The 21,270-nt window shown below is 41.8% G+C and overlaps 1 protein-coding gene across 1 annotated transcript in view; it reads right to left on the reverse strand.

Moving 5' to 3' along the window:
• The window catches only part of LOC311045061 (uncharacterized protein), a gene marked incomplete at its 5' end in the record, with an annotated part of 44,903 nt that overhangs the window by 6,214 nt on the left and 17,419 nt on the right, over positions 1-21,270 (reverse strand). The window contains 19 exons of the mRNA XM_084056873.1: positions 2,458-2,532; positions 3,229-3,298; positions 4,064-4,194; positions 5,342-5,527; positions 6,271-6,318; positions 6,533-6,631; positions 7,953-8,033; positions 8,296-8,425; positions 9,726-9,862; positions 11,017-11,115; positions 11,469-11,567; positions 12,593-12,724; positions 13,322-13,408; positions 13,765-13,932; positions 15,652-15,765; positions 16,184-16,337; positions 19,402-19,499; positions 20,011-20,109; positions 20,678-20,767. Coding sequence (XP_083912999.1) covers positions 2,458-2,532; positions 3,229-3,298; positions 4,064-4,194; positions 5,342-5,527; positions 6,271-6,318; positions 6,533-6,631; positions 7,953-8,033; positions 8,296-8,425; positions 9,726-9,862; positions 11,017-11,115; positions 11,469-11,567; positions 12,593-12,724; positions 13,322-13,408; positions 13,765-13,932; positions 15,652-15,765; positions 16,184-16,337; positions 19,402-19,499; positions 20,011-20,109; positions 20,678-20,767 — 2,097 coding nt within the window. The remainder of the gene's footprint in view (positions 1-2,457; positions 2,533-3,228; positions 3,299-4,063; positions 4,195-5,341; positions 5,528-6,270; positions 6,319-6,532; positions 6,632-7,952; positions 8,034-8,295; positions 8,426-9,725; positions 9,863-11,016; positions 11,116-11,468; positions 11,568-12,592; positions 12,725-13,321; positions 13,409-13,764; positions 13,933-15,651; positions 15,766-16,183; positions 16,338-19,401; positions 19,500-20,010; positions 20,110-20,677; positions 20,768-21,270) is intronic.

A 21,270-nucleotide genomic window follows, 5' to 3' on the forward strand; every position in this document is an offset into this window, starting at 1 on the left:
TTCCTGTCCCGCTGTGCCAGTGGGGGACAAAGTTTACTCCTTTGGAGGATACAGTTACATGAAGGACATTGATCAGATTGATGTGCAGGTCCTCAACACAGCGACTCTACACTGGATCAAGTTGCCTCCAGCAACCGGAGGAGGAAAACGTCCCCTTGAGGTTCCCTCCATGCGCCAGGGCCACACAGCTGTGCTGATGGAAGACGTCATCTACATCTGGGGAGGTTATAACTACTATAAAGAGGAGTACTGCAACAATCTGTATGCGTTTGACGTCGACACCCACAGGTGGTTCAAGCCCACAATATCTGGGACTGTTCCAGAGGCGAGGAGCCACCACTCGGCCTGTGTCTTGGGGAAGGTCATGTACATACACGGGGGATGCAACCCGCCGACTGGATACTTCAAAGACATGTACACGTTGGACACCAACACAATGCTCTGGTCTGTGATTAACACCACAGGCACGCCGCCACCTGTTTCCACATGTCACTCTGCCGACATCATTGGGACAAAGATGTTCGTGTTTGGGGGTTGGGGGAAAGGTGGCCACTACCATAGGATCAGAGTGTTTGACACAGAGACCAACTGCTGGCTGAGCACGCCTTGTGCACCGCTTCCCCCAGAAGGACGTGGGCATCACGCAGCCTTTGCCTACAACGAAGAGCTGTACATATTTGGTGGTTACAACGTTGATCTGAGACGGCACTTCAATGATCTGTGGAAATTCAACGCAGAGACCTCCTGGAGGAAGGTTGAGACCAAAGTGAAAGGCCGGCGTCCAATGTACGGTATGTGCTGTTGCATGGTGGGAGATCTCGTCGTCCTCTTTGGATACACGACCCACGCACAGCCCATCTTACAGCTCTTACACTTAAGTCCTAGCCTGAAGTCGTTATGCAAGCTAGCATTTATTCAGTACGGTCTGGAGAAAGCGGGACTCCCACACAACATCCGGTGGGAACTGGCAGCCATGGCAACAGCAACAGGAGAAAAGAAAAGGAAAAGAAAAAGAAAATGGCGAGCCCTACTAAATAATTAAATAAATGAATTAACATTTTTTTCCCTCTTGATCATTACAGGAGTTCACATGGTGTGTGTATATTAAATGTAAGCTTTGCATTAACACAATGATCATTGTTTAGTTAACATCCATTCATTTTGTAAGTAATCAACAGTGTTGGCCAAGTTACTTTAAATTAGTTATAGTTATAGTTACTGCTCTCAAAAAGTAAATTCATTACTAACTTAGTTAATGCATTATAAAAGTAACTAGTTACTACTTTATATTAATATACATATATATATAGTATAGTATAGTACATTTTCGTGGTTCCGTGATTGAGAGTTAATTAAGAAAATAGTTATTTTTTGTTTTGTTTTTTTGTTTGTCCTTTTTTTTCACATTACCACAGTTTGTTGAAATGTTGTTTTAGATAAGTTTTAGAACTAGTTAAAATTTGTCTTAAAAGAGGCTAAGTTTGTGTACGTTGTCAAGACCCCTTTGGGGGCGGAGACGCACATTTACATGTGTGGTGTCGTTGACTATTGAGCAGTGATGGAATAATACTCCTTTTTTAAGTGAAAGTATAAACACCACAGCAAACAAATACTCTGTTACAAGTAAAAGTCCTGTATTCAAAATGTACTTTCATTTTTTTTTACAAAAGTTTTGGCATTTCACAAGTTTTTAAAATCTACAAGTTCTTGTACATCTGCTATTTTCAAATAGCCAAGTATAATAGGGCTGAAGTGGTTAATGTATGTTTCACTGTTAATTTAACTCAGATAGTGTATGGAACATGGAACACCATTTGTACACTATCCGAGTGTACAAATGTTTTTTTTTTCTTTCTTTTTTTTTTTATATTACCACAGTTTGAAAAGAGTGTACAAATGGAGCACCATTTGTACACTTTCTTTTACAGTTACAACTGGACAAATTAATGCTGAAGATTATACTGTGTAGTGTTGAGGTACTAGTAATGGCTAATTATTACTATATATTGAATATTTTCTGTCAGACACCGCCTACAGAATCATGCAGTTACAACACAGTAAAAGCCTGAGTGTTAATTTAACCGTGAGAGTTAACACTCAGAATATTGCTGTGTATAACAATTTATTAATTCAACCTTTATTATCGGAGAAATCACTGAGGGTGAACCTTATTTACAATGATGCTGAGATTATTCTGTGGAAAATACAAACACCAACAAATAATATCAGTTGAAATAAGAGTAAAATAACAAATAGGATGTACAGCAGTATATAATATATATAGTATATACTGTATATAGTATGTGTGTGCGCACACACACACACACACACACACACACACACACACACACACACACACACACTGTATATTTATATACTGTATAATATATACACACACTGTAAGAACACTTGCTGTATGTTCAGTGTTATTGCATCTTAATAATAATAATAACACACCTGGTGGTCCAGGGAAGCCTTTGGTCCCACGTGTACCAGGGTGGCCAAGGGTGTAGCCAGGGTCCCCAGTGTCTCCTAAAACAACACAGTTCACAACAATGAGACAATCGGACCTGGAAGCAGAATTTATTTTATTGACCAGTACATCTGTACAAACTGACTACATTTTTCTCTCTACATTAAAGAAATGATCTGAATAAATTAACACAGAAGAGTCAGTAATATATAAAAAACACAGACTACTGCATGTCAGTTATAGTGCAAGGTCAAATTCTGTTTGTCTTCTAGCCTACTGCAGTATAGAGCAAAGAAATCTCGCCTTTTGCTTTATTAATCTCTCGTCATATTTCCAATAGAGATTGAGTGTCTATTCTCCCTCCTTGTTGTGTTTTAGCCTAGACTTCGAAGCAAAAATCAATTGCATATTACTATTACAAAAGATAAACCACAATGCTATTTCATGGTGACAGATCCGCTTTTGCCGTGAATACAGATGACTGTTAAAGGAGTAGTTCACCCAAAAAAATACATATTTTCTATCAATTACACACGCCATGAAGCCTTGAATTCATGGCGATTTCTTTTTGCAGCATTCCTGAGCCAATAATTTGATGACCGGGTGGCTGCTCAGTTATAGACTAGACAGACTACCGGATAGACTCTGCCTCCATGAATTCAAGGCTTCATGGCGTGTGTAATTGATAGAAAATAAGTAATTTTTTGGGTGATCTACTCCTTTAATCCTTACAGTGAAAGTAAGACGATTATTACCTGGGGGTCCTTGGTACCCAGGTGAACCATGGTCTCCTCTCGGTCCCGGGTCCCCAGGCCTAGCTGGGCCCTAGGGATAATGTCAGAATAATACCGGGTTAAAGATTTATCTTGAAGTGCTGTATAGGTTCCAAGACGGAGCTAGCCCTGATGAATATATGAGAGCAGTGGTTCTCATAGAGGGGACCAGGGACCCCCAGGGTTCCTTGAGAGGGTTCCAACTGGACATATATATTACAAATAATAATATATAATATATAATCATGCATACCAAACTGGAGGGCCTTTGAAATAAAACATTTGGAGAACCACTACATTAGAGGTTTGGTGAACTTCTCCAGAACAATCTGCGCAAGCATGACACAGACTCTGGGATGACAAACCCCCTGAAGCCTAACAGTTATTACATTGACACGATAATAGACATATATGAACCCCTCATAGGGCAGAACCTAAAGATACACAGACATTAAAATAACATGATATGAAACAAGAGGAGGCTGAGGTGGAAAGAGTTTCACCACAGCTGATCAGCTGTCATTTGAGGTAGCAGCGATCCATGTTGAGCATGTGCTGTAATAGTGAATGTCAATATGCTTAATAGACAGCATACATTGAACCATTAGGATGGAGTCAGTATGTGACTGGAGGGTGTATGAGCGTGATCCGACTGACTTCCATGCCTGTCTGAACTACTGCAATGCTTTTATTGATATTCTTTGAAAGATCCGCTTAACCGACCGACTTCCCACTCGACACGTCACAACCCTCGGGTCCTCGCCGATATGCATGGCGAGTTTGAAGTCGGCGGTTCTTGCAGAATTATGTGACTCACTGGTGGTCCCGGGGGGCCCACGTCTCCTCTGGGTCCAGAAAAGCCTGGACTTCCCGGTGGGCCTCGATCCCCTTCGTCTCCCTTTAAACATGGTATTGCGTCGCCTTTGGGTCCCCGTGGACCAGGCCAACCTGCATGGACGGAAGACACCATCACAACAGTGATATGGGACTCATGCTTGGTTTAGTCTTAGTTGCGTGCCGTTGTGCACAATGGGTTGCAGTGGTGGAAAGTAACTAAGTAGATTTACTTAAGTACAATTTTGAGGTATTTGTAGTTTACTTGAGTACTTCCAATTTCCAATACTTTTATTTCTACTCCACTACATCTCAGAGGCAAATATTTTACTTTTACTCCACTACAATTATTTGTTACTTTTCAGATATAAATTATGATATTATGAAACATACATTAACCACTTTAGCCCTATTTTATACATAGGCTATTTGAAAATAGCCGATCTACTATTTTCAAACATTTTAGTACTTTTACTTTTGGTACTTTAAGTACATTTTGATGCCAATACCTTTGTACTTTTACTCAAGTACATTTTGAATTCTGGACTTTTACTTGTAACAGAGTGTTTTTATATTGCAGTATTGGTACTTTTACTTAAGTAAAGAATTTGAGTACTTTTTCCACCACTGATGGGTTGTGATCTGCTATTTTAGGTGCCGGAACACGAAGCGCAACAAAGTGTAAATCAGGTGTCAGTGTCAGCCAGCTGAGAACCATTGAGTTCTCAGCTGTTAGCCTGAATTAATCATTTATATTTATGTTTTTCTTACTAAAACAGTGGTTTTCAACCAGTGGTCCGGGGACCACCAGTGGTCCTTGAGGGGGTCCCAGGTGGTCCCCAGCTAAAATGGAGAGTTGGTAACCAAATGGACCCTTATAGATCTTTAACTCTTCAGAGTGTGACCCTTACGGGTCCATTTGGTTTCATTTTACACTCAAGAGTTAAATTATTTTCCTGTTATCTCTCTCTCCTACTGGTACCAACATACAGCATTGTGAACAAAATCGTATCCAACGACAACAACATATTCAAAGTCTTGGGTCTGAAAGTCTAAATCTCATCAAATGATGGTCCGTGGCTCAAATGCCGAATAAATTATGGACCTTGATATGAAAAGGGTTGAAAACCACTGCTACTACAAAAACAATGCCTGTAAAAGATTGTTTGGGGTCAATGTCAAATTTGATTTAACTACCGGTGATGTGTGCAATTCATTGGCTCTAATCAGAAGCTAAAGGCTTGTAGCAGTAAATGTCCACCTGGGTTGCCAGGGCTTCCTGGGAAGCCATGGTCTCCTTTTGGTCCAGGAAGACATCTCTCCACGATTCCTGGCGGTCCCTTCGGACCCGGCAGTCCAAGTAGGCCCGGCTGACCTCTGTCTCCTGGCAGTCCAGGATCTCCTGGACTGCCGGAACCACTGGGAGGTCCAGGCTCCCCATCTGGACCTACAGTACCATGTGATACAGGAAATAGGAAATGATAAACTGGTGAGAGTTCCAATCACTACTGAAGAACTGTGCAAGGGATAGTTGCCGGGTAAATAAATAAATCCTGACAGGGTGATTATGCACTGACACGGAGCGGAGGTGTATAATCACCTTGAAGGGATTTCTTTTTCAATAATGACCCGTCAATTATCCCACTTATTACACGGCTACCTAATAAATAAATTACTAAATTGACCCAAAATTAACATCGAAACGAAGTATTTCCTTGCTTACAGCAATGAAAGTATTCCATAAGTGTTGTGCTGGGCGGACACGGTCGCCTCAGAAACAAGGAAGTGTAGTTAATCAAATAGAATACATGTTTGGTTACTGCATTGTTTATTTCTCGCTTCAAATGTTTTCAAAAACATTCTGAAGAGCAACGTTTAGTTTAGTTGTTGGATACAGCATAAAATCAAGCAGTGCAGGTTGATATGAACAGGTGCTCTGAGCCTTTGATTTAGACAGCGGTCTGTTATTGAGCTCATCGGTCATTATCCAGAAATAACACACTGTTGAATTCAGTGATTGACCAATCAGAATCAAGTATTCAACCAAGCCGCGTAACAAACACTGTTAATGACTGTGGCAGTGAGAGTTTGGAGGTTTCTGAGATTTTATCACAGGTTTTGTTTAAAGGCATAGTACAGTATGTAACTTTACCCTGTGTTTACATAACAAAAGAAAAACCCAAAGTTCACCTGGTTTCCCATCATCACCACGTCTTCCAGGAGTCCCTCCTAGTACAACTGCAGAAAGAGGTAGGGAACTTTGTTCATAGTCATTCCGCTTCTACAACAATTATGAGCAAAGGCACGGACAAATAACCTATGCATCAGTATCAGGATAGAAAAAGAACAAAACAAAATGTCATTATCAGATTTAGATTACGATGATCAGATCATAAAGTCCTTTACTGCTGTAGCAGAAAAACGGGGCAGTCTATTCAACATGTGTTCTTACTTGTGTCTCCCTTCTGCCCTGGAGGTCCAGGGATCCCATCATGACCTTGGTTCCCCTTAGGACCTGAGGTGCCAGCAGGACCACCTCGGCCTCGGTCACCTGAGGTAAGTGTAGATGACAGAGATACAAGACATTGACTTCAAAAACACTTAATGACATCCTTGCAATAACCTGGTAGGTTAAAATCTTTATGCTTTGGTGTTTAGCCATATTTTCCAGTGTACAATTCAATAATAGTGTGCACTTGCATTTCATTTATTTTTTTGTCTGGGACCTTGACCAGCCCTGTAGATTCATATGTTGACAGACTGACTGACTGACTGCTGGCTGGCTGGCTGACTGACTGCTGACTGTGAGGTTCAATTCATAAAGGTCTCACAGGCAATTTTATTACCTGTGTAGGCCCTATAAAGAGAAGAATGCAATCGCCATCTGTTTTGAATAAGGGGTGTCATGTTTTGCAATTAATTAAGTTTACCTAGACTAAAGGTAAAACCATTTCTTAATTCCATTTAAGGATGTGTTTTCACTATAATTTATATTTATAAGTTATAGGCCATGACGGAGGCGCGCCGACTCAGCAGACCTTGAGGCTGAGGAGACGCGCCCGAGCGCCTCCAGGCGCGAGTGCCCGCGTCAACCAGCCGAAGGGCTGTTAGTCGACTCAGCGCCGTCCGAGTTATGTACCGATAGGGACAGAATCGTAAATATTTTTGGTGCGGACTGCGTTTGCTCCACTGACTGCGTTTATCCCAACTACCACTCAAAGTGGCTCCTGGCCAACTGCCTGGATGAGGCAGACTTATTTTTTTTAAAGCTTTGTGCTTTCTATTAGACTGTGCAGGGCAGAGGCGTCTGATCTCTGAGTCAGGGTAACCGCATACCCTCGGATTGAAACTATTTCCTAATTCCATTTAAGGATGTGTTTACACTATATTTTAGGACTATGGGGTAGATACTGAAGGGATACAGTTTTGGAAACAAGTTAGCATATTCACAGTTCTGATGTTCACACCTCCAATTTGGAAGACAATTAGCTCCCTGTTGATGGTCCAAATGTTGATGGCTCTTGGTATCAATGTGCCTTCATTGATATTCTCATTAGCTCAACAATGAGATCTCCCCCTCAACTCTGTGGTTGAGGTAGGTGATCAACTCTATTGTTTAGTTTAGTAAGAATATGTGGATAGTTTCAGTTTTTTTGGGCAGTCTGTAGATTCATATGTTGTTGACAGACTGACTGACTGCTGGCTGGCTGGCTGACTGACTGACTGACTGACTGATTGACTGACTGACTGACTGACTGAGCCATAAAAGCTCCAGTCATGCTGGGTTTTTATTAATCTAAACAACTAAATATTTCTGTAGCTGTGTTAGATAACCAGAAAAAGAACAAAAGAGAGATTTCAAAGGGCCATGCCTGGGGGTCCATATGGTCCGTCCTGTCCTTTGTGTCCTGGAGGCCCATTTGAGCCCTGAGGGCCCACAGAGCCTGGTGGACCTGGATCACAGCAAGAGAGAAAGAGACAACATTTTGGACAAATTATGACCTGTTAAATGTACTGCCACAAAGAGGTGATTTTTAGCCAAACGTGTAGCCAAATTACATTATAACTGGCAACAGACTGACAGCGTTGGGACACTTGGACACATAGATCGTGGCCAGGGGGGGGCTAACTGAGGAGTGGGGACCTTTTCATTCCATAAATCACAATCCTCATTTATTTTATCTCTATTGACATTGTGTTATCAGTGGTAGTAACCATTTTGTCCAGTAGGTCCTGGGTTGCCTTTGGCCCCATTGACTCCAGGAAGACCTTGGGGTCCTGTAACCCCAGGTTCTCCTTTCTGGCCCTTATTCAGCCCAACTGTACTGCCAGATCCTTTTTCTCCCTGAAAAGCAAGGAGGGAGAGAGAGAGAGAGCGCAAAATCAGTCAGCATTTTTTTGTTAAAATACAAAGTTGTTTTGTTAATATATTCTGATAGTAATCAAGTGTTTGTTCAGTAGGGGTCACCCTCTCTCTCCAGTTCTTTAATAAACAAAACAAAAAATACATTTTCAGGTAGGTTACACATTTTATCCAATCAGGAGGAGAAAGAACTCCACAAAGATCATTTCAGCTTGCGATCCATTTCCAATTTTGTCCACTCATTCATTTTTTTTCATCACTTCCATTCAAAGAACCACAATGGAAACAAGCCTCCAGGCTTTATTGTGTTTCCAGACCATTGCTGAAGCCATCAGCACAGGACTGGCGTGGGCAAAGCGGTTCCGACCTTCCAAGGAAAGCAGCGGAGCAGCCAACTCCTGCCAGAAGAACATCTGCAGGCATCCTCACGTCTGCAAGAGACTGGCAGTTGTTGGTGGACCTTGAACATCAGCTGAGGTTCCCCAGCCATATTGCAGTCACCACCCTGCGACCAGACATTGTCCCTGTGTCTGAGTCCACCAAGCAAGCAGTGCTGCTAGAGCTGACAGTCCCGTGGGAAGATCGCTTGGAAGAAGCCTTTGAGAGGAATCTCTCCAAGTACGCAGGACTGGTCAGCGACTGTCAGCAGGCTGTTTGGAGAGCGAGGTGTCTCCCAGTCGAGGTTGGACGCGGAGGATTTGCAGCCCGTTCCTTGGCCAGAGCCTTCAGTAGTTTAGGCATCGAGGGAGAGAGAAAGAGGAGAGCCATCCGCAGTACGGTAACCGTCTTCCACGCCGACATCTCGCCACTCCGACTAGTGGCTTCCGCGTGCGGTTAGGGTTAGGGTGAGGTTTAGGTATAGGGTTCGTTAACGTCGGAAAGGCGACATGTCGGAAAGCCGCCATGTAACCCCGCAGTACCACCTTTATTCTATTTTACTTCATGTGTGTACTTGTTTATTTTGTATCCCGTGTGAGTTCTCTTGAAATAGAATAAAATTCCTATTTACAAAAGAGCTGGAGAGACAGAGAGACCTGCTACTGGACAAATACTCTATACAATAGCAATGATTGCTACAGTATGGGAATATAGAGGTACAGTATTTAAAGCTCTTTTTAAAAACAAATATATATATAACTGAATACACCTTAAACATTGAGGATTTTACAGTGTAAGCATCTTAGCTCAGTCCCTCTTGATTCCTCAAGAGGGATTCAAACTGTAGGCTCTGTGTGCAGTGTCATTTTTGTCATTCATCAAATATTTTCCAGTTATCAAGTACCTTCTGTCCACGTGGTCCGGGAGTTCCATATACATAGCCTGGCTCTCCTTTAATCCCTTTGTATCCATTTTGACCGGGTCTACCGTCTGAGCCAGGCCCTCCAGCAAAACCTGGGTCCCCCTTAATCCCATTTGGACCTGAGGAAGAAGACTATGCATTTTATGGACTTCCTATTTTATGGACTTACTTGTTTTATGGACTCCCAAATGCTTCATTTAACATTTTGTCCTCACATTTGGAGGTTGCACTCGCCGCACATGTTTGTATTTTACAACAGATGAACAATGTGCAGACCTGCCAACCTTGGGAAAATATTTTTGAGTACCAAGGGCCCCGTGCCACTTCACTTTGAACGCGGTCATTTCCTCGCTAACCTTCATATCGTTGCCGTCAGGCAGAAAACTTGTATCTTTATATTGCATCTTTTTATGGTTTATTAAATTAATGCTCTATTGTATACTTCGTGGTATGACTGTCATACCATGACATTTGCCGATCTACAAGCTCACAATGTGTCGCAAGGCTATCCATTGTGAGCTTGTAGTTTTTCTATTTTGTATTTTCGCTATTTTTGGAAAAAAGAATACATTTTGTAATGAAAAAAGACAAGCCCACAATAGGGATGCCAGGTTGAAAGTGGTTAAGTCTGTCTGTGGGTTTTATTAATTTTAAATATTAACAAGCGCTTCTGACTAAATAATAACTACATTTTATCCAAAAGGTTCTTTTTTAAATTTAATGTACAGTAAGTAACGGTTTAGGACATACAAGGTTTCCGCCCAACAGCAACGATATCAAGTTATACAACACATTACATCAGCTTTTTATTCTGAGCAATAGAAATATTGTGATTGATATAATTATTAATTAGAATAAGTTATATCGATTCATCTCTAAAAACATTTTCATCAGTATCATGCAGCCCTAATGCATATTTATGTATGGAAAAATTGCCTATGTACAAGATAAGTCCAGATGGTGTACAGTCAGACTTCTGACCTGCTCATTAAGGCTGGAACACCAATCAAACACACTAGATACCACAAAGTCAAAGGCACAGTCATACATGCACACGCACGCGCACGCACGCACGCACGCACGCACGCACGCACGCACGCACGCACGCACGCACGCACGCACGCACGCACGCACGCACGCACACAATATCATTCACGTAACGTGTTGACTTCTTTGCTCCACAGATTGTGGCTGCAGTGCATTCTCTGACCAGCCCATGTTCTTTGCTGCGTTTCTGATCTTAATAAATCTGCCCCAGTCTTTTGAGTCTTACCTGGCAAACCTTTGATTCCTGGCTCTCCTGGACGTCCTGGAGGCCCTGCGCCTCCTTTTGAGAATGATGGGTGATCATAACCAGGATCACCAGCAGGACCTGGAGACCGATACATACACACATAACAACACAAAAAGGCAGTTCCGTAGTGAGAAGGCAGCCAACCAACTAGGAGTATGACAACTTTCCAACAAGATAAAACAAAAAAAATCTCTCACCCAAACTATCATTATCAACATGAGAGAAATCACACGTCAGAGAGATGTTAAATTAATTTGGTGTCTGGTCTCATGTAGGGCTCGGGCTAATAAACTGCAGACCCTTTTCGGGTTGGGGCCGGGGTGGGGTCGAACAGCACAGGCAGAGCCGGGCTTGGGCTGGAGTTTTGGGCCCGTGCCAGGTTATAAGTCTCTATCACACAGACACAGATACGCACGCACACACACACCTACCTTTTGTTCCAGTGGTCCCTGGTGGTCCCGGTAACCCTCTTGGTCCTTCAAATCCAGGTCTTCCAACATCTCCAGAAGGACCATAAGGACCGGGTAGACCTGCAACAGTGTATATATCCTGTTAGCCTCTCAAACAAACAGGAGAAGGGCACACACCAGTATTGATGAGGTGCTGCTGACCTTGGTAAATAAGTCTAAAGCTCCTTACACACCGGGGGTGATTTTTTCATGCAAATAATACATTTAAAAAAAACAAACTTATAAAGTCAATGCAAGCTTCCACGGAGCGAAAAAGCGTCTTTTATTTATTCGGAACGCGTCCGAATTTTGCGTGTATTCGCATAATCGCAGGTGTGTAATGACCTTAACAGTGAAGAAAAGGCCGCTCACTCATAGCCACAATGCAGGATAATAACGTTTCGACCTGTAAAGGTCTCCTGAAGAAGTCCTTTCTAGGTCTAAACGTTGGTATTCCTTTAATCGTATTCCTGCATCGTGGCTATGAGTGTGGCCTTTTCTTCATTTTTAGCCTCTTAACACTGACATCATATATGTTGTTGCTGTCAGGAGGAATCTTTGTACAGTGTCCAAACATTTTACTTTTCAGGAAATGGACTTGTGTTCCAATGGATCCAATGTACAGTAGCTATCAAGTCATAAGTTCAGTGGCCTTGTGGTTAGAGTATCCGCCATGAGACTAGGAGGTTGGAGTTCGATCCCCGGCCGGGTTACACCAAAGACTCTGAAGAATGGGACCCAGTTCCTCCCTGCTTGGCACTCAGCATCAAGGGTTGGATTGGGGGTAAGTCCCTGTGACATACTAGCGTCGTGTCCAGGGGCTGTGCTTGTACATCAAGTTGCCTCACGCTACAGAAACAGGAGATAGGCTCCTGCCCGATATGGCTCAGCAAAGCCTACTTACTTATCTTGTTAATACTTTTCATCGGTTCAATATTTATAAAATCCATAGACACACTTTCACTTTCAAAGAGGGAGATACGAGGTTTCTGCCCGACAGCAACGATATAAGGTAGCACTAACGTCTAGTCAACAGAACAATACCACCTCACTGAAAGTCTTTTGGTTCTCAGTGACTATTCTAAAATGAGTACTGTTGCATTTACCAGGGGCCCCTGGGGGGCCTGGGCGTCTTTGATCCGGTGGAGATGGAGTTCCTGGGGGCCCTGTGATGCCTGGATCTCCATCCGTTCCTGGTAGCCCCCTGGAACCTTTGCCTCCATCTCGGCCTTTGGCACCTGTGAAGGTATGTGGGGAATGATGGCTTTAATATGAATATTAATTGAGGAGATGTGACATTAAAACCATTACCTCTACCACTAAGCATTATCTAACCATTACCACTAAGCATAATGTACATTGTACATACACTGATCTATTTTTATTATTATCCCATTAGTATAAAACTACTAAACTAGAAGAGCAAAAAAATATACATTTTTTGCTCTTTTCTTTTTTTTCGCTTTCTTTTTTTGCTTTTTTTCCCTATGCTGCTACATTGTCTGAAGAAAGCCGAACAATAATAAGTTTTACTCTTGTGTACCTGTGCACAAGATGTAACAACAAAGTACAAACTTGAACCTAGTACAATCATTTAGTAAAACATAGAAATACAATATGTGCACTATGGGACAGAATTCCTCCAGAACATTTCCAGTGGAGTCCCTGCTTGGTTCCTTTTTTCTGGTTTTCCAAATGACCTAATAGTCCATTAGTCCAATAGTCACTAGACTTAACCTTTTTCCATTTATTCGTTTGATCGATTAAGGTATTTACTTGTCTGTTTTGGTACTGTAGCTAGTGCTCTCATGTGTGCGTAAGAGAAACAGAGTTACCTATTGAGCCTGGTGGTCCTGGTGGACCAGGCGGTCCATCTGGTCCATGCCCTGGTGCTCCATCTGGTCCAGGGTCTCCTCTCAGACCTGCAGTAGTCACAGTGATAGAAGTCTCTCTAAAACTCCATGGCTTAATGTAGTGCAGGTACTACCGTACTGTGCAAAAACATATTTCTGCATAATATAATACATAACAGCTGGGCATTTATTCATGGGCAGGAATCCAATATCAAATATTGCAACATTTCCCATGATAGTCTGCTGAATATTAAAATCTGTCTGAAAAGTTAGTAGACATAACAGCTGGGTAATTATTCATGTATAGGATTAAAGTTTCAGGTCCTGGCGAAGATTAAAATCTGTGTAGAATATTGAACAGTGGATTGGTGCGCTGTCCACAACTGAAGAACTGAACATGAGATATGTGTGTAACAGTCCAGTACCTGGTGACCCCAGCAGGCCGTCTTTGCCCCTGTGTCCCTTTGGTCCAGGAGGCCCCGGACCACCTACCCCTGCAGGCACGCCAGGAGGGCCAGATTCACCGGCCGGACCAGGCCGACCAAACCCAGAAACACCCTGGTTCCCCTTTTCACCAGGCTGGCCATTGGGACCTAAAGAACAGGATAGACAGGAAACAATGCTGTATTCAAATGCAAGTAAAATTATTTTGTTCCTTCACTTATTTTCTTTATTATTTGTGACTACTTTCAGTGTAATGTAACTCTCAACACACTCAAATTAATAAAAAGGTTTACTTTTTACTCCATTTCCACACACTCAAGTACAGTACTCGTTTAGGCTGCGTTATAGTTAGCTGTGCACTGGTGTAGTGCATCGAAATTGCCTATCTACAAGCTCACAACCCGGGCCAACAGAGCTTGTAGATTTGATATTTTCGGTGCACAAATAAATCAGGATTTACATTGCTATTCTAAACCAGTGGTTCCTAAATGTTTTAGCTTAAGACCCAAAGAGACATTTTATGTCTCTCCATGACCCAAACTAGTGAAAATAGACGATCTACAAGCTCAACATGTGTCGCGATGTGAGCTACTTTCACTTCCTCTTACATTTTAATTTATTTATGGAATTTCTTTGATTTGATATGTATTTATTTTTTGCAATAACATTTTTTAATAAAAATACATTTATTTTTATTTACCCATAAACATGTGTCCCAACCCCAGTGTTAATTTATTTGACTAAGACTAAGAGTAAAAGACTAAAAGACTAAGATTTTGATATTTAGTCAACTAAGACTAGACTAAGACTAAACAATTTCAGAAGTCTAAAATAGGACTAAAACAAAATGGTGTGTTATTCAAAAGACTAAGACTAAGACTAAATCAGAATTTGATGTCAAAATTAACACGACCCGACCCAGTGTTTGGGAACCGCTGATCTAAACCAATGAAAAGAAGCACATCACTGCTAGCCTGGCGTAGCTAGACTATATCACTGCGTGGATATGAGTCTGGTGCTTCCATGAGGACATTTTGTTTCCCAAGGGGATCAAAACAATGGCCCTCGACGCAATTGGTTAGACCTACAACCAACTACCAATTACAATCGCCCATATTCGAATACTGGGCCCTGTTTGGTTACACACGTCTTCTGGAACAGGAAATGGATTCTCTATGGAGCGGTGCCAGACCCAAATTGCAGAGTGCATTTTTTTTTTGCACTCGCGGATTCGTCTGGTCCCAGGCTACATCACTGCTACCATGAAATGAGAATGATTTACTGTACCTCCAGCCATTGTTGATTTTGACAGCAAATTCTTTTAGTCATCTGAAATGTTTTAGCTTTTGTCTAGTTTCGTCGACTAAATATCATAAGATTATAGTCGACTAAATCTACAGTTGATTTAGTCGACTAAAATGTATTTTGGCGGTGCCTTGATTGCGTCATAATGGCTGATTTTACTATTGATTGAATGCTGAAAATAGCCGATCTACAAGCTCACAACGTGCTCGCAACTGCTATTTTCAGAGCGCAACACCCGAGCACAACCAAACATAAAATGACTTGTCTTTTAGTTCTACTGGATTTCTTCTCCACTAGTCCCTCACTAACATTCTAGTCTAGTTTTTATTTATTTAGTCTTAGTTTTAATCATCATAGCTTAGTTTTTAATTCGATTTTATTTAGTTTTTGTCAGTGAAAAAAGGTAGTCGACCAACATTTTTCGTCATAGTTTTCGTAGACGAAATCAACACTGCCTCCAGCTCATAATCACCCACAGCCATATCTAAGGTTCTGTATTGTAGTGAGGGGAGATTCTAATGGGCTGAAATGTCTCCCTTGTCTACTGTAGTTGAAAGACTGACCTGGGGGTCCTGCGTGACCATCTGGCCCTGGTGGTCCCGCTGGTCCTCTAATAGCACCTTTACAGGAGTCCTTATCACCAGGTAGTCCTGGTGGTCCCACAGAGCCTTTATTACCTGCAGACATGCAGATATTAGCAATTCAATTACTTTCAAGGTTGTGTGTGTGTGTGTGTGTGTGTGTGTGTGTGTGTGTGTGTGTGTGTGTGTGTGTGTGTGTGTGTGTGTGTGTGTGTGTGTGTGTGTGTGTGTGTGTGTGTGTGTGTGTGTGTGTGTGTGTGTGTGTGTGTGTGTGTGTGTGTGTGCAATCTGTGCATATACACAGCTTTTTTATCGCATACCCTGGGGTTGTAGAATATGAAGGAAGATATTAGCAAGTCAATAACTTTGTGTGTGTGTGTGTGCACGCACGTGCGTTTGTGCGGCTATGCATATACACAGCTTTTTTATAACATACCCTGGAGCTTGTAAGATATGCAGACAGAAATTAGCAATTCAATGTGTGCATCTGCAGACATTCATATTTCCTAAGTACCCTTTTCTCCTGGACCACCAGGACGGCCTGGGTATCCAAGGGCTCCAGGTAGACCGGGAAGACCACCAGAGTCTCCTGTGGAACCTTGATCTCCATCTGCCCCAGGGAGTCCTGGATGACCTTTAGGGCCGGTGTAGCCTGTTCCGCCATCTCCCTGCCCACCAGAAACATGTCTCATTGAAACTATTTAATCATTGCCACTTAAATCAGTACTCACAGTGTGTGTGCATGGAGTGTTGTCAGTTTCTGGTTAACTTTGTATACTCTCTGAGTTAACCCATTAAGGCCGATTCTATAAAATGTTTTTTGAATAAACGTATGTTACTATGTCAGTGGTTCTTAAATGAACACTGCTGGTTTTACATTGTGGGTGTTACTGGGCTGATACAAGGTTATTCACTTCTGACACACACAGGACACGAGTCACAATGGATATCCAGTATCCCCACAATCTAGAGGACAGTGGGAGCTGTCCGTGGTGCTGGTGAAAGAGGTGAACTTTCTGTGAAATAGAGAGAGATTAAACAAAAGGAAAAGGACTCCTGGTTCTTTCAACACTGCGGTCAACTCCCCTCCAATTCAGAAGGTGAATTTTCATTAAAGCCCCACGCAGAAGTTAACAACCTTCACAAAAGAAAAGTCCTTTGCAGACACAAAATCTATGATAACATAGTTGGGAATGATTGTGTTTTTTTCCCCCAGATCTGTAATCGATAAGAAGCGGTCTAACAGTATGAACATGGAAATACAGGTATCTCTTTTTTTCCATGAGAAACTGTTTCACCTGCTTTATCATAAAAACGTATAATTGAACTCTGACAGTCGGTTCTTCTGCTATTCACATTAAATTAATGTTAAACTAGTGAAAATAGACGATCTACAAGCTCAAAACGTGTCGCGATGTGAGCTATTTTTACTACTTCTTACATTTGTATTTATTTATGGAATTTCTTTGATTTGATATTCATTTATTTTTTGCAATAACATTTTTTAATAAAAATAAATAAAAAGGAAACAAAAAAGGGATATTTACCCATAAAAATTTGTCCCGACCCCAGTGTTAATTTAGTTGACTAAGACTAAGAGTAAAAGACTAAGATTTTGATATTTAGTCAACTAAGACTAGACTAAGACTAAACAATTTCAGAAGACTAAAATAGGACTAAAACTAAATGGTGTGTTATTCAAAAGACTAAGACTAAATCAGAATTTGATGTCAAAATTAACACTGCCCGACCCAGTGTTTGGGAACCACCGATCTAAACCAATGAAAAGAAGCACATCACTGCTACCGTGAAATGAGAATGATTTACTGTACCTCCAGCCATTGTTGATTTTGACAGCAAATTTTGATTCAGTTTTAGTCATAGTCTTTTGAATAAAATTCCATTTAGTTTTAGTCATATTTTAGTCATCTGAAATGTTTTAGCTTTTGTCTAGCTGTTTCATCGACTAAATATAAGATTATAGTCGACTAAATCTACAGTTGATTTAGTCGACTAAAATGTATTTTGGCGGTGCCTTGATTGCATCGTAATGGCTGATTTTACACTTGGTTGCATGCTGAAAATAGCCGATCTACAAGCTCACAACGTGCTGAAAGAGGTGAACTTTCTGTGAAAATAGAGAGTTAAACTAGAACTCTCCACCAGGAGGCACGGTCTGTTCAGGGTGCATGGAACGTTGTTTTGATGTTGTGCACATGTTTGAAAAGGCAGAGGGCAATGTGCGTAAAAGCTATGATAAAGGATACTAATCATTAATGTCATGGTTCAATTATGCACAGGGCCAGACTGGGAACACGAAATAATACTGTAGTATAATTGGTATGGATGTTTTTATCACATGACTCCAGAAATAATGTGCAGCAATCTCTGTGAAATATTAACTAAATCTGAAGAAGTAGCAAAATGTCTTTTGCACAAACAAAAAAAGCACAAACACATACACACATAAGGGCAAACATAAAAGGCCCTATCTTGGGCAAAGCCTTTCCTACCCGTGAATTACGCACAAGGCAGCTGGCACTGTCCCTAAACTGTACCTTACGGCCGCACTACCCACTATACATTGTGCCGACTCCATTATTTGCCCTGTAGGTGTGCCAAATTCGTTTGATAGAGCGTGCCTGCAATGGACATGTCGGGAGTAGGCCGGGCACACAACGGCACAACATTCAGGGGCTCCCTCTCTCCTAATTCTCAACAAATCTTTGTGTTTCAAATTTTCCTATAATCAGCAGAAGTGAGAGTCAATTCCTTGTGTCAATTGTGTTTATATAAGATGATAGTCTATTCAAAGAAATAATGATTTGTGCCGCACGTCGTGCGCGATGCCATTCGCTCCGTTCAGTTTCATTAATCCATTGCGCAGGAAATAATGAACAGATTACATTAATATAACATTCTCTATAATCAGTAACGTGTGGGTGATAATTATGTCGATCAAATATGTTTTTTATTATAAGGCAATCAAAAGCTAGAGTGTATGAAGCAAACATTGGGTTTAGTGTCCAACGTGGACAAGTGCCTCAGTGCGGCTGCAGAGTTCACTTCTGAATTAAGTGATTGTGAATGTGATTGTCATTACAATTTTACTGTAATCCACAATGTCAATAAATTGTGTTTTTATCAGCAGTTGCCAGTTAAGCTTATCAAAGACAAATAAAATGTTGTTTGATCTGCGTTTGCTATAACCACACCAGACCATTTCGTTTAATTAATCCAGAACATAAGCAATTGCTGTAATTTAATTGTGTCTATAACTAGCAATGTGTAATTCTGTGTATCAAATATAATTTACGTCGCTCTTCCATAGGCAGAGAGGGAGAGAGCGTAAGATTGCATTAGGGACAATGGCTTGCGCAGTCTTTTCTTAAAGGTAATGGCATCTGGCACGGTGATTGGTATTATTAATGTAACGCCCAAACCACACCTACAGTATGCATAATGTAACGGGTAGCGCAGGTGTTTAATTAAGGCTGGTGTCCGAAGATAGCAACTTTTGCACGGGAACGCCCCTTGCGCCATGCTAAATCCCCAAACAGTCTTGGTCAAGATAGGGCCCATAATCTCTAGCCCTGTCTTTGGCCTGCAGAGATAATTAAATAGAAAAGATAGATACATTAAGACGGCAGCAAAACTCATCTTTTTCTCACTGCCCTCGTACTTCTGGTACTGACTGTACATTTTCGAACAAATATTCTATGTAGTTCTAACCTTCTGTCCTTGAAATCCAGGCCGTCCATGACCACCTTCTTGGCCAGGCAAGCCTCTAGTCCCTGGGGCACCTACGAGCCCTGGCTGTCCCTTGTCACCTATAGGACACACACACACCAGATGTACACATTTTTCTACAACAAAGTTCCCTAAAAACGTAAATTAAAGGGGTTCTGTTGTCAAACAGATTCAAACTTACGAACGTATAGATAAAGTTGGATTTTGAACACACCCCCACGATGTTATTGGCTAGAACTGTCAAAATATAAATAGTAGGGAAAGTACGGATTTCAGAAAGAGGACTGTGTTTCAATGCAGGAAAACACCCCAGCATCATTATATAGTGGCTGATAGAGGGGACAAAATGCAAAATATATATAAGTGTTTTTTAAATCTAGGCTTCAAGTTACCTAGAATCCCTTTAAGCCCTAAAACATAAATAACATACTGTACAAACAGGGTCCACCCATAATTCCACAAAAAATAACGCTGCGACCCAGGTCAGATTGCGCCCTCTAGCGGCAGTGACGTAAGACTTCGGTGCTCTATAGATCACAACTATTTAAAATAAGCATTGTTTGTTTGTTTGCCCAATGCCAGGCCTGTTACCTTTTGGTCCTTGAACTTCACGGTATGAGACGTCCCCTCTGTCTCCTTTCTGTCCAGGAGAACCTGGAGACCCTAGATGGCCTGGCGTTCCTCCATTCCCTGTGAAGTAAAGTGCACTAATGACTGTAAGTGATCCATCTATTATATCAGTGGTTATCAAACCTTTTTAATTTCAAGGACCTCCAGTTTGGTATGCATTCAGGCCACGGATCCCCATAACTCTGAGAGAGTTCAAATGGAACCAAATGGAAATTTTCTCTTTCTTTCTTGCTTTTTGATATTTTTTAGTTTTTTTTTCTGCCTTTATTGATAGTACCAGTGGAGATTGACAGGAAACAGGGAGAGAGTGACGTGGAGTGACACACAGCAATTAGAGCCTACTGTATGTGGTATGCGCTTGGACCGCTAGGCCAGCACCCCCCCCCCCCCCCCCAAATGGACCCTTACGGGTCCATGTGGTTCAATTTTTTCACTCGCAGAGTTACACACCTGTAATTGTCCACCTGGTTTCCAACTATCAATCATTTAGCTGAGGACCCCTGGAACACCAACCCCCCCAGGGACCTATGGGGGACCCCAGACCCCACTTTGAGAACCACTGTGTTTCATGACTGCTTGCTATCCATCCATCCATCCGTCCGTCCAATGTATGGCATGCTGAGGTTACCTGGTCTTCCATGTGGGCCAGGTCGACCTTTGTATCCAGGTGGTCCAGGGTCTCCTGTAGGGTGTATGTGGCTGGGCTCGCCTTTCTGGCCTGCCAATGGAGGAGCAAGGGCACATGCATACTGTAGGTATGAAGGATGTTATAGTATAGGAACAGTCCCTAAACAACCCCCTGCCTGTCCATTCCTCTGTCTGTCTGTCTGTCTGTCTGTCTGTCTGTCTGTCTGTCTGTCTGTCTGTCTGCCTGCCTGCCTGCCTGACTGTCACACACAAATTCCAGACTGAGGAAGGGTGCACTGTGTGCCAGTGTTGATTTTGACAGCATATTTTGATTTAGCCATAGTCATAGTAGTATTTTAGCCATCTGAAATGTTTTACTGTTAGTCTAGTTTTAGTCGACTAAATATCATAAGATTTTAGTCGACTAAACCTACAGTTGATTTAGTCGATTAAAATGTATTTTGGCGGTGCCTTGATGGCGTCTTAAAGGCCGCTTTTACACTTGGTTGCGTGCTGAAAATAGCCGATCTACAAGCTCACAACGCGTCGCGCTGCGACGCATTTTAGTCTTGTTTTTATTTGTTGACGATATTC

This window comes from Gymnoscopelus microlampas (genome assembly GCF_963454915.1).
Source record: "Gymnoscopelus microlampas genome assembly, chromosome: 5".
Classification (NCBI taxonomy): Eukaryota; Metazoa; Chordata; class Actinopteri; order Myctophiformes; family Myctophidae; genus Gymnoscopelus; species Gymnoscopelus microlampas.